Genomic DNA, 12,724 nt, shown 5'->3' on the forward strand with positions numbered 1-12,724 from the left:
GTGACCCGGCGAGGAGACGAGGCAGCGAGTGCGAAGCTCGTTGCCGATCGCGCGAAGTGCCCGTGTGAGATATGTCGCTGCCCGGAGGCGACAGCGGCGCCGGTGTACGGCGCCATCGCTCGCCGCTCGCCCTGTCGCGTCGCCTGCCGCGCGCGAGCGCGGCCGGCGCGCGGGTCGCCGGCCGGCCGCGGCGGGTGGCGTTTTGCCCTCAGTCGGCGGACGGGCGCGCGCGCTCCGCGCAGTGGCAGTCGGCTCGCTCGCGCTCCGTCGCGCGCGCGCTCGATGTCGGCGTGCCTCTAGCCGCAGAGGAGCAGAGGGCCGCCGCAGCGGCTCGCGTCTCGTGGCGCGCCGCGCGCCCGCGAGCGCGCCGCGTGCGGAGATTCGCGCGGTCCGCGCGCTGGGGGCTCTCGCTGGGTGTCCATGCTCGGGTCCTCCTCTCTCTCGGCTCGGCTCCTCGCGGGCCCCGGCGTCCGTCGGGTGGCAGGTCGGCCCCCCTTTGCGTGACCTGTCTCTCTCTCGTGCCGCGACCGCTGACGTCTCGCGCGCTGCTTCCTTTGTCCTCGCTCTCTCTGCGCTCTCCTTTCGCCTCGTCGCCTTCGGGCTCTGCGTCTCTGCCTCTCGCCGTCCGTCTCGGTCCTCTCGCTCTTGTCTCTCTCTCTGCGCTGCTCTTGCCTGCGTCCCTCGCTTGCGGCTGCTCCTCTGCTCTTTTCGCGCCCTGGCCTGTTACGCGGGCGCGGCTCCGTCGCTCGCTCTTTCTCGCGCTCGTGTGCTGTCTGCGGCGGCGGTCGGCCGAGCGTCCGCTGAGCGTGGCCCGCGCGCTGCCTGTCCTCCGAGCGCGCGGCTCCGCTCGCGCGCGCGCGCGCCTCGGCGTTCATGCTCTGGGGCTGCGCGCCCCTGCCGAGCCGTGCGTCCCGATGAGCCCGCGAGGCGAGCAGCGGCGCAAGCACCAGCGGCGGGCCCGCGCGGCAGAGAGCAAGCCAATAGGGAGAGGACTCGAGGTCGTCAGACCGTGAGAGGAGCGCAGCGAGCGCGGAGCGCGGCACGGAGCGGCGCGGCGACGGCGCGAGCGCCGCGCCGTCATGCGCTCGCGAGGCTCGCGCACGATGCGACCGGGGCGCTCGCGGCAGCGAGCTCGCGTGTCGGCTCGGTCGCTCCGCCCCGCCCTTCGGCCTGCTCTCGCGGAGCAGCCGCGAGGCTAGCGACGGGCGCGGCCGCGGCAACGCAGACACAGGCTGGGCCTCCGAGCGTCGAATAGAAGGCGAGGCGCAGCGGGAGCGAGACGAGGCGCTTCGGCGGGCGGCGAGCGCTCCGAGCGCGCCTGTCTGACAGGCGAATGCGCGCGAGCTAGCGCGCTCGGCGGCGCGATGGCCGCGCGGCCCGAACGCCCGCGCGCGCCGCGCGGCGCGCGCGCGCGTCCGGGCGCTCGCGCACGCATTCTTCTGAGTGCGCGTCGTGCGGGCCGCGCCGCGCGCCGCTTTCCCTCCTTCGCGGAGGAGCAGCGCCGCTGGGCCGAGGAGCCTCACGGAGAGTCACGCCGAGCGGCCAGACGCGCGCGGGCGCGAGGGCGCCAATGCGATCGCCTGCCGCGCCGCCGGACCTGCGACACCCGAGGCGCTTGCCAGCGGGCGGGCGCTGCGCCGGGCGCGCGCGCGCGCGGTACTGAGAGTGGAGCGCTCTGCGCGAGCGGGAGAGCGCGAGGCCCCGCGCGGGCTCGCCGGCCGCGGGATGCGCGGCCCGCTCGATGCTCAGCGCTGGTGCGCGCTCCGCGCTCGCGCGCGCTGTGGAGCGGGCGGGCGCTCGTCTGTCGTGCGCGGCTGCGCTGCCCCGCATCCCCCGTCTCTGCGGCGGCTGCCTCGCGCGCGCGGAGCGAGCTACATCTCTGCGGCGATTCTGATCGGGGGAGCGCGTCGTCAGCGCGCACGGTCGCGCTCGGGGGGCGCGCGTCGTCGGGGTGGCGGCTGCGCCCGGGCGGCGGACCGTCGCCGGCGGCCCGTTTAGCGCGGCGCCTCGAGGCGGCGATGTCGCTTCTCGCTGCTGCGCGCCGCGGTCGGGCGGGGGCTGCCGGCGCTCCGGCTCGCCGCGCGGCGCGCTGGTCGCGCCGGCCGTCGTAGCGTTGGGTCCCCGTCTCCTCCTTCTGCAGCGCGCTGCGCTCCTCAGCTGCTGGTGCGGCGCGTGCTCGCGTGGCACTCGCCCTGCTTGGTCTCGCCGTCTCTTCTTTGTCTCTCGCGCTACGCTTCCGTCGCGCTCGGCGGCGTCGCTCGCTGGTGCTCTCGCGCTGCCCTGCCGTCCCTGCTCTCGCGCTCCCCTCCTGTTTCCGCCTCTGCGCGCAGCCGGCGCCTCGCGCGCGTGCGCTGCTCTTGCTCTCTCGCGCCCGCGTCGCCGCTCGTTCGCCGTTTCGGTCCGTCTCTCGCCGCGCGCCGGCCAGCCGCGTCAGGGGCCAGAGGCGCGGCTGAGGCAGGCAGCTGCGCGTGTCAGCGCGCGCGAGCGAGGAGCGAGAAGGCCTCTGCTGCAGGGGAGAGCAAGGAAAAGACGGGAGAGAGCAAGGAAGAAAGGAAGAGAGCGAGAAAGGAGAGGAGCAGAGAGAGAGAGAGAGAGACAAGAAGAAGCGGAGAGCAAGGCAGAGAGAGAGAGGAGAGAGAGCAGAGAGAAGGAGAGAGAGGAGAGAAAGGAGAGAGAGAGGCGAAGGAGAGAGGGACAGGAGAGAAGAGAGGAGAGAGGAGCAGAGAAGAGAGAGAGGAGAGAGAGGAGAGAAGAGGAGAAGAGGAGTAGAGAGAGAGGAAGAGAGAGGAGAAAGAGAGTAGAGGAGAGAAGCAGAGAGAGGAAGAGAAGGAGAGGAAGAGAGGAGGGAGAGAGAGAGAGAGGAGAAGAGAAAGGAGAAGAGGGAAAGAGAAGAGGAGAGAGAAGAGAGAGAAGGGAGAGGAGAGGCAGAGAGGAGGAGAGAGCAGAGAGAGAGGAGAGAAGAGAGCAGAGGAGAGAGAAGAGAAGAATCAAAGAGGAGAGAGAGGAGAGAAGGAGAGAAGAGAGAGGAGAGAGAGAGGAGGAGAGAAGAGAAGGAGAGAAGAGGAGAAGAGAGAGGAGAGAGAGAGGAGAAGAGAGGAGAGAAGGAAGAGAGGAGGAGAGAGAGAAGAGAGGGAGAAGGGAGAAGAGAGAAGGAGAGGAGAGAAGAGAGAAGGAGAGAGGAGAAGAGAGGAGAGAAGAGAAGAGGAGAGGAGAGGAGAGAAGGGAGAGAGAGAAGAGAAGGAGAGAGAAGAGAGGAGAGAGGAGAAGGAGAGAAGAGAGAGAAGGGAGAGAGAAGGAGGAGAGAGAAGGAGAGAAGAGGAGGAGAGAAGAGGAGAAGAGAAGGAGAGAGGAGAAGGAGAGAGGAGGAAGAGGAGGAGAGAAGAGGGAGAGAGAGAAGAGAAGGAGAGAAGAGAAGGAGAGGAGAAGAGAGAGAAGAGAGGAGAGAGGAAGAGGAGAGAGAGGAGAGAAGGAGAGAGAGAAGAGGAGAGAAGGGAGAGAGGAAGAGAAGAAGAGAGGAGGAGGGAGAAGAGGAGGAGAGGGAGAGAGAAGGAGGAGGAGGGAGAGAGAGGAAGAGAGGAGAGGAGGAAGAGAGAAGGAGAGAGGAGAAGAGAGAGAGAGGAGGAGAGGAGAAGGAGAAGGAGGAGAAGAGAGGAAGAGAGAGGAGAGGAAGAGAGGAGAAGAGAGGAGGAGAGAAGGAGGAGAGGGAGAGAAGAGGGAAGAGGAGAGGAGGGAGAGAAGAGAAGGAGGAGAAAGGAGAGAGAAGGAGGAAGAGGAGAAGGGAGAGAGAAGAAGGGAGAGAGAGGAAGAGAGAGAAGAGGGAGAGAGGAGGAGGAAGGAGAAGAGGAGAAGAGGAAGGAGAGGGAGGAGAGAGAAGAGAGGAGAGGAGAGAGGAGAAGGAGAGAAGAGGAGAGGAGAAGAGAGAGAGGAGAGAGGAAGAGGAGAGAGAAAGGAGAGAGGAGGAGGAGAGAGAAGAGAGGAGAGAAGGAGGAGAGGAGAGAAGAGGAGAAGAGAGAGAGGAGGGAGAAGAGAGGAGAAGGAGAGGAGGAGAAGGAGGGAGGAGGAGAGAGAAAGGAGAGGAGGAGGAGAAGGGAGGAGAAGAGAGGAGGAGAGGAGAGGAGGAGAAGAGGAGGAGAGGAGGAGGAGAAGAGAAGAGGAGAGGAGAGAGGAGAAGAGGAGGAGAAGGAAGGAGAGAGGAGAGAGGAGGAGGAGAAGAGGAGAAGGAAGAGGAGAGGAGAAGGAGAAGGAGAGAGGAGGAGGAGAGGGAGAAGAGAAGAGGAGAAGAGGGAGGAGGAGAGGAGAAGGAGGAGAGGAGAGAAGGAGAGAGGGAGAAGAGGAAGGAGGAAGAGGAGGAGAGGAGGAAGGAGGGAGAAGAGAGGAGAAGAGAGGAGAGGAGGAGAAGGAGAGAGAGAGGAGGAGAGGAGAGGAGAGAGGAGGAGAAGGAGAGAAGGAGGAGAGAGGAGAGGAGAGGAGAAGGAGGAGAGGAGGGAGAGAGGAGAAGAGAGGAGAGAGGAGAGGAGAAGAGGAGAGGGAGGAGAAGGAGGAGGAGAGGAAGGAGAGGAGGGAGAGAGGAGAGGGAAGAAGGAGAGAGGAGAGGAAGAGGAGGAGAAGAGAGAAGGAGAGAGGGAGAAGGAGAGAGGAGAGAGAGAAGGGAGGAGAGGAAGAGGAAGAGGAGAGAGGAGAAGGAGGAGAGAGGGAAGAGAAGGGAGGAGAAGGAGGAGAGGAGGAGAAGGAGGAGAGGAGAGGAGGAGAGAAGGAGGAGAGGAGAAGGAGAGGAGAGAGAAGAGGAGAGGGAGGAGAGGAGGAGAAGGAGGAGAGGAGGGAGAGAGAGGAAGGAGAGAGGAAGGAGGAGAAGGAGAGGAAGAGAGGAGAGGAGAGAAGGGAGAGAGAGAGAAGGGAGGAGGAAGAGGAGAGGAGGAAGGAGGAAGAGGAGAAGGAGAGAAGAGAGGAGGAGAGAAGAGGAGAGAGGAGGAAGAGAGAAGGAGGAAGAGAGAGGAAGGAGAGAGGAGGAGAGGAGAAGGAGAAGAGAGGGAGAGGAGAGAAGGAGAAGAGAGGAAGAGGAGGAGAAGAGAGGAGAGGAAGGGAGAGGAGAAGGAGGAGAGGAGAGAGGAAAGGGAGGAAGAGAGGAGAAGAGAAGGAGAGGAAGAGAGGAGGAGAGGAAGGAGAGAGAAGGAGGGAGAGAGAGGAAGAGGAGGGAGAAGAGGAGAAGGAGAGGAAGAGGAGAGAGAGGAGGAGAGAAGAGAGGAGGGAGAGGGAAGGAGAGAAGGAGGAGAAGAGAGAAGGAGGAGAGGAGAAGGAAGAGAGAAGGGAGAGAGAGGAGAAGAGAGAGGAGAGGAGAGAAGGGAGAAGGAGAGGAGAGAGGAGAAGAGGAGAGAGAGGAAGAGGAGAAGAGAGGAGAGGAAGAGAAGAGAGGAGAGAGGAAAGAGAGAGAGGGAGAAGGAGGAAGAGGAGAGGAGGAGAAGAGAGAGGGAAGAGGAGGAGAAGAGAGGAAGAGGAGAGGAGGAGAAGAGAGAAGGAGGAGAGGGAGAAGAGAGAGGAGAAGGAGGAGGAGAGAAGAGGAAGAGAGGAGAGGAGAAGGAGGAGAGAGAGAAGAGGAGAAGGAGGAGAAGAGGAGGAGAGAGGAAGAGGAGAGGAGAAGGAGGAGAGAGAAGAGAGAGAAGGAGGAGAGGGAGAGAAGGAGAGGAGAAGAGAGGAGAGAGGAGAGGAGAGAAGAGGAGAAGGAGGAAGAGAGGAGAAGGAGGAGAGAGAGAGGAGAGAAGAGGAGAAGAGAAGGAGGAGAGAAGAGAGGAGGAGAGAGAAGGAGAGAGGAGAGGAGAGAGGAGGAGAGGAGAAGAGAGGAGAGAGGGAGAAGGAGAGAAGAGAGAAGGAGGGAGAGGAGAAGAGGAGAGGAGGAGGGAAGAGAGAGGAGGAGGAGAGAGGAGGGAGAGAAGAGGAGAGGAAGAGAGGAGAGGAGAGGAGGAAGAGAGAGGAGAGGAGAGGGAGAGGAAGAGAGAGAGGGAGGAGGAAGAGAGGAGGAGAGGAGGAAGGAGGGAGAGAAAGGAGAGAAGAGGAGAGGAGGAGAAGGGAGGAGAGAGAGAAGAGGAGAGGGAGGAAGAGGAGGAGAGGAGAGGAGAGAAAGAGGAGGAGGAGAGAGGAAGGAGGGAGAAGAGAGAGGGAGAGGAGAGAAGAGGAAGAGAGGAGAGAAGGAGGGAGAGAGGAGAGGAGAGGAAGGAGGGAGAAGGAAGAGGAGGAGAGAGGAGAAGAGAGGGAGAGAGAGGAGGGAGAGGAGAAGAGGAAGGGAGAGAGGGAGAGGAAGGAGGAGAGAGGAAGAGAGAGGAGAGAGAGGAGGGAGGAAAGGGGGGAGAGGGAGAGAGAGAAAAGGAGGAGAGGGGAGGGAGACAGGGAGAGAGGAGGGGGAGGGGACAGGGAGAGGAAGGAGGGAGAGAGGGGAGAGGGGGAGGAGGAGGGAAGGAGCAAGAGAGAGGAGGAAGAAGAGAGAGAGAGGAGAGGGGGAGAGAGGGGGAGAGAGGCAGAAGAGAGAGCAGGGAAGAGGGAAGAGGAGGAAGGGAGAGAGAGAAGGGGGGAGGGGGGAAAGAGAGAGGAAGAGAAGAGGGGGAGGGGGAAAGAGGAGGGGGAGGAGAGAGCAGGAGAGGAGAAGGGAGGGAGGAAGGAGAGGGGGGGGGGAAGAGGAGGGGGGAGGAAGGAGAGGGGAGGGGGAGGGGGAAGGGGGCCCTAAGGCTGACAGGCCTGTAGTTCCCAGGTTCTTCTGTTCATCCCTTCAGGCCATTTCCTCTTGTTCTATCACCTGATAACAGAGAAGAGAGATGAATTCCCACCTCACCCCAACCTCTTTTCAGAACTGGGTTATGAAGCAACAACCATGATGGTCTCTCTCTCCTCCCAAACTGCCCAGGGCAGCACACACCAACATCTCACCTTACAGGGATCATTCCTCCTTTATATACCTCACACACCCCCTTCCTGACACCCTGCAGTTGAGGGACATCCTGGGGCAGGGCCAGCACACAGCTCTTGGTGTTTAATTGCCTGTCCACAGCTTGGTTTAATTGAACTGTCCCTGGGTTATTACTGTCAGGATTATGAACCCATTTTGAGTGCTCCTAATCACACCATCCTATGGTAATAAACTGCAAGGTACAAACACTGCCCTCTTGAAACAGCTCTTCCTCCTCTTTCTTTGAACCCAGCTGCCTCTTGCTTTATGGCATCTGGTCCTTGCAAACCATCAGTGACCATTCCTGGCTGCTCCTCTCCACACTTGGCCAAGATTTAATTGTTGTCTGCCACATTCCTGATCAGTTGTCTCTTTCCAAGCTGAAAAATTTAATCCATTTTTCATAGAAGTTGAAGATCTTTGTTTATTTTTATTGTTGTCCTGGTGTGAGTCAGATGAGAGCTGATTCATGGACGTGTTCCTGGGTGATCTGCTGTAGGTGATCCTCCTCTGGCAGGGGCATTGGACTCGGTGATCTTCAGAGGTCCCTTCTGACTCCTAATGTTCTGTGATTCTAGGACTTCTGTGGAGGGCTGTGACTTCCCAGCTCCATCTCTGCTCAGTGAGGCACTTGCTGAAGTTCAGGGCAGGTTGGCACAGCCAGGAGCTGCTTCTAGCAGGGAGAAGCTGATGGGGAGAGGTCCTGCCAAGGGCTGGCTGCAGAAAGGCTCTGCCTGAGCCTTGCTCCTCTGCACACCAAGGGCACTGCCACAGCTTGTGCCACACCTTGGGGGGCAGCAAGGCAGAGGTGGCAGCTGTGGGGAGGAGCAGCCAGGACAGGGGAGCCTCAAGTGCCCAACAAGGGATTGCAGCCCATGGAGGGCATCTTCAGGAGCAAGCTGAGGGATGCCCAGGACCAAGCCTCTTCTTGCCTGGCTGGTGTCCCAGCAGGACTCTGTCCCTTCTGCCTTCCATCCCCATCCCTGTGTTCCCCAATCCACTTCCAGAATCCACCTCCTGAATCTACTTCCCATCTGCTGCTGAGTCCAGGCTGGGACTTGCCCAGTGCCTGCCCCCAGCATCAGTGGTGCCAATGGTGCCAGCATTGCCCTCAGGGGTTGGGTTCCATGTTGGTTTGTGTCTCTTTGTCTCTCTTCCATGGCATTGTTCTTCTTTCCATCCCAGCTGGTTGAGTTTCTTTCCCAGCCCATCAGCCTCTCTTCTTTTTTTCCCTTTGGGACAGGAGAGAGGTTCACAGAGAGCCTCTGGCACTCCTCTGGTGGCCAGCCCAGCCCTGACCTTTGACAAGTGTCTTCTGCACATTTTTTTCGGTTCATCAAGGAAAAAGGTAACAACAGAAACTGTGGGTGCATAGCACAAGAGAGAGAGAGATACACACACTCAGATGCATACCTAAACCCTCTACTCCAGCCTATACAGACATCACACCTAAACTGAAGGGAAAACAAATAAACAATTCACATTTTCATCACTGCTAAGAATATATCTTAAATTGCCTTTGGTTAACTCTAATTTTCACAGGTCATGCAACCTACCAATTACCCATAGGTTAGAAACCCACTTTTGTTGAGGTTAAATGACTTTCAGAAACTGTCAGGTGAGAGTAAGTTCTGTGTGCAAACCCAAGCAATTCCTCCAAACTTATCCTGTGCACAATAATAGATGAAGGAAGTTTTAGGGAGGGGGTTACTTGTAGCTTATTGTGGTCTGATACCTCTAAGGTGCTGGCTTGATGATGCAGAAGCTGACACAAAGGAAAATTAATTACCCACTTCAAGGATTTACAGCTGCAGATGAACAAAACAGGGACATAACTGCAACATTTTCAAACCCAGGTCTTCAGTTCCAAATGTCAGCCTGCAGCAAAATGTCATCCCTTGAGCTACAGTATTCAAGCTCCCATACATGGAAAGGCTCAGAAAGATTTTTCTTTCTGAGATTCTTAATGATTACTAAGGGTCAGCAAAAAGTCTTCCCTGTGTGGTGACAGAAAAAGGGAAAAGAAATGTAAGGATGGGCTGCATCACTAAACCTCACTAAGACAATTAAGTAAAAACAAGGCCAAGAGAGGTTAATTAGCACTGAAGCTGAGAAGTGAGCTGAATCAGCACATTTCAGAGTGCAAGCTGAAGAGTTCCACAGAACTAAATTCCCCAGCAAGTGGAAAGTATCCCTAACACCAGGCAAATGTAGAGGAAGCAATAAACTTTATTACAGGAAGAAAAAAAAAGGGGGGGGAAAGGAGCAGCTCAACAGTCTTTTGAAATAAGAGAACTTTCTTGCTGCAATTCTTATCTGCCCTCATTGGACTTCAATGACTGATAAAACAGGAGCAGGGGTTAAAAAAAAAAAAAAGAGAGACAACATTCCTGACCAGTTCCAAGCTCCAAGCTGATGCTTTAATCATTTGTATCATCAGTAGAAAGAGCTGCTGCATCAGCAAAATCCTCCTCAGGGCTTTCAGAAAGTCTCTCTCTACATTAGCAGAGAACCACTGCAGTATCTCTGATGAGGTGGAGGCAGTAGCAGAAGGGAATGTAGCTTAGAACAAAAGGAAAATGTCTCTAACAAACATCACTGCCAGATGACCAGAAATGTCAGAGGTTCATCTGGTCACTACCTCTGTCTCTGAGGGAAGGGAAGTTCATGTTTTATGGTCGAGTGGGTAGAAGGTTGGACCTGATGACCTTTGAGGCCTTTTCCAATCTTAATGATTCCAGATATTAGATTAGGCATCAGAAAGAAATTCTTTCCAGTGAGGGTGGTGAAGCACTGGAACAGGTTGCTCAGGGAAGTTGTGGATGTCCCCTCCCTGGAGGTGTTCAAGGCCAGGCTGGATGAAGCCTTGAGCAACCTGGGCTGGTGGAATGTTCCCCAGAGCAGGGGGTTGGAACTAGGTGATCTTTAAGGTCCCGTCCAACCCAAAGTATTCTGTGAATCTATAATTCTATGGAGCTATGAGAAGACAACTGATTACACAATGGTCCATGGTATTTCCCTGTACTACAGGTGTAAATCTGTAGTATTGATAAACACTAAGCAATGTGAGCTTAATGAAAAAAAATCAAACAGACCATTGGACCACAGCAACTGATTAGGAGTCCTCTCCTATGAGGACAGACTGAGAGAGTTGGGGCTGTTCAGTCTGGAGAAGAGAAGGCTCCCAGGAGACCTTAGTGTGGCCTTCCAGTATCTGAAGGGGGCTACAAGAAAGCTGGGGAAGGACCTCTTAGGGTGTCAGGTAGTGACAGGACTGGGGGGAATGGAATAAAGCTGGAAGTGGGGAGATTCAGGCTGGATGTGAGGAAGTTCTTCCCCATGAGAGTGGTGAGACCCTGGAATGGGTTGTCCAGGGAGGTGGTTGAGGTTCCATCCCTGGAGGTGTTTAAGGCCAGGCTGGATGAGGCTCTGGCCAGCCTGATCTAGTGTGAGGTGTCCCTGCCCATGGCAGGGGGGTTGGAACTGGATGAGCCTTGAGGTCCCTTCCAACCCTGACTGATTCTATGATTCTGATTCTACGAAAAGATCACAGAATGCTTTGGGTTCGAAGGGACCTTGAAGCTCATCTAGTTCCAACCTCCTTGCCATGGATTGGGACACCTTCTACTAGCCCAGGTTGCTCAAGGTCCTGTCCAACCTGGCCTTGAACAGCTCCAGGGAGGGGACAAAACACTTGTTTTTAACAAAATAAATCAGTAGTAAAGTAAAGTAAAGGTAAGAAAGATGGTCTAGAAAAGAGGTGAGCAGATGACAAAGACTAAAAGCTAAGTCCTTTGAATGTAGACCAAGAGTGAGCATGTTGCAAGAAGACAGGAGACCTTCCTCCTGCCCTGTCTCCTCTCCCAAAATCCTTGGTTGCTTAATCAGTCATCAAATGAAAGAAACAAGCAGAGTACTCATTTGGATAATTATCCTAACATCTACTTACATTGCCTCTACATATTCATAGAATCACAGAATGCTTTGGGTGGGAAGCGACCTTTAAAGGTCACCTAGTCCAACCCCCTGCACTCAGCAGGGACATCTGCAACTAGGGCAGTTTGCTCAGAGCCACAAATAACCTGGCTTGGAATAGTTCCAGGGAGAGGGCATCTACCACCTCTCTCTGGGCAACCTGGGACAACGTCTCACTACTCTTGCTGGAGAAAAGCTCTTCCTTCCCTCCAGTCTGAGCCTCCCTCTTTTATAATTGCAAACCATCCCTCCTTGTCCTGTCACAACAGGTCCTGCTCAGAGGTCTGTCCCCAGCTTTCTCATCAGCCCCTTCAAGCCACCAGAAAAAGGTCTCCCTGCAGCCTTCTCTTCTCCAGGCTGAACAAGCCCAACTCTCTCAGCCTGGCCTCACAGCAGAGGGCTTCCAGCCCTCCCAGCATTGCTGTGGCCTCCTCTGGCCCTGCTCCATCAGGTCCCTGTCTGTGCTGTGCTGAGCACTCTAGAGCTGCCCCAGCACTGCAGGTGGGGTCTCAGCAGAGCACAGCAGAGGGACAGAATCCCCTCCCTGCCCTTGCTGCCCAAGTTGTGTTAAGCTTTGATAATTACTGAAGGCAGATTTCTCCAGCAGCACATTTTCTCCCCCCCTCAAAAACATCCTTCCACCAAGAAGATAAAGCATGATGACATTTCCACTGTAAAACACAACAACAAATCTTTCAGAAAACATTGAGATGATAGATGACCCTCAGAGCACCCCCCCCCCAGAACTGTTGATACCCAAAAGGGTAGAAGAAGAGGCTCCAACTCAAATGCCTCAGAGCACTTTGTGCATTGGAAATTACCCTCCATAGGTCCCTTCCTGCATTTGCCACACCAGTGTGAATTTACCTCTTTGATGTTTCATAGCTCCAAGTCTAGCCATGCATCACCCAACTCGCTCCATCCTGTAATTCCACCACAAGAAAAGTGTGTGTCTGCCTCTGACCTTTAATTTGAACTCTTTAGTAGGGCTTTGAGGAGGTTTATTGTGGCCTTGCAGGTTTGAAATACGAGTTGGATGTTTTCAAGGATGTTAGGAAAAGACTTGCAAGAGACCTAAGCACGGCATGCAGATCTCAACCAGGCTAAGAATAACCTCCACTGGGCAGGGCTCTGAATGCTCCCCTTACAGGACAGCTGGTTGCTGCTACTCTCATCACAGGGGCAAGGATGTGGCAGCACACTCACCTTGCCCATTCCCCATGCAAATCACATGCTTCTGCCACAGCTTATGCAGAAGGGAAACAGCAATTCACAAAACCCAAACAAAACCACAGCAATGGTTAGTCCATAGCAAGCAAAGCACCAGCTCCACACCCATCCTTCACTTCTCCCTACTGACAGTGGAGATAACACCTATAAGGTGAAGCCTATTTGAGGTCTTCAGCTCATCTATTGAGGGAAGAACACAATGCTTAAGAAGAAATTCCAGTTTTGAACACTCATTAGCCTGTTCCAAAGAACTCAAAACAGTCACAGAATGCTACAGGTTAGAAGGGACCTCTGGAGGTTACCATCTGCAAAGCCCCTGCCAAAGCAGGATCACCTAGGGCAGGTCACACAGGAAAGCAGCCAGATGGGTCTGGAAAGTCTCTAAAGAAGGAGATTCCACAATTCCCTGGACAACCTGCTCCAGGGCTCCAGCACACTTACAGTTAAAGAAGTTTTCCCTCCTGTTGAGGTGGAACTTCCTGGGTTCCAGTTTGTATCCACTGTCCCTTGCCCTATCACAGGACACCATGAAAAAGAGACTGGCCCCTTCTTGACATCCACCCTGCAGAAATGTGGAAACATTGATAA

At 55.9% G+C, this 12,724-nt stretch overlaps 1 protein-coding gene across 1 annotated transcript in view; it reads right to left on the minus strand.

Moving 5' to 3' along the window:
- Positions 1-296: 296 nt before the first annotated feature.
- LOC128967227 (serine/arginine repetitive matrix protein 2-like) overlaps positions 297-12,724 on the minus strand; it is a 61,375-nt gene continuing 48,947 nt past the window's right edge. Inside the window, exons 4-5 of the mRNA XM_054381272.1 lie at positions 1,549-2,506; positions 297-1,504 (exon numbers count right to left, since the gene is read on the minus strand). Of these exons, the coding sequence (XP_054237247.1) occupies positions 297-1,504; positions 1,549-2,506 (2,166 nt within the window). The remainder of the gene's footprint in view (positions 1,505-1,548; positions 2,507-12,724) is intronic.

This window comes from Indicator indicator, chromosome 5 (assembly GCF_027791375.1).
Source record: "Indicator indicator isolate 239-I01 chromosome 5, UM_Iind_1.1, whole genome shotgun sequence".
Taxonomy (NCBI): domain Eukaryota; kingdom Metazoa; phylum Chordata; class Aves; order Piciformes; family Indicatoridae; genus Indicator; species Indicator indicator.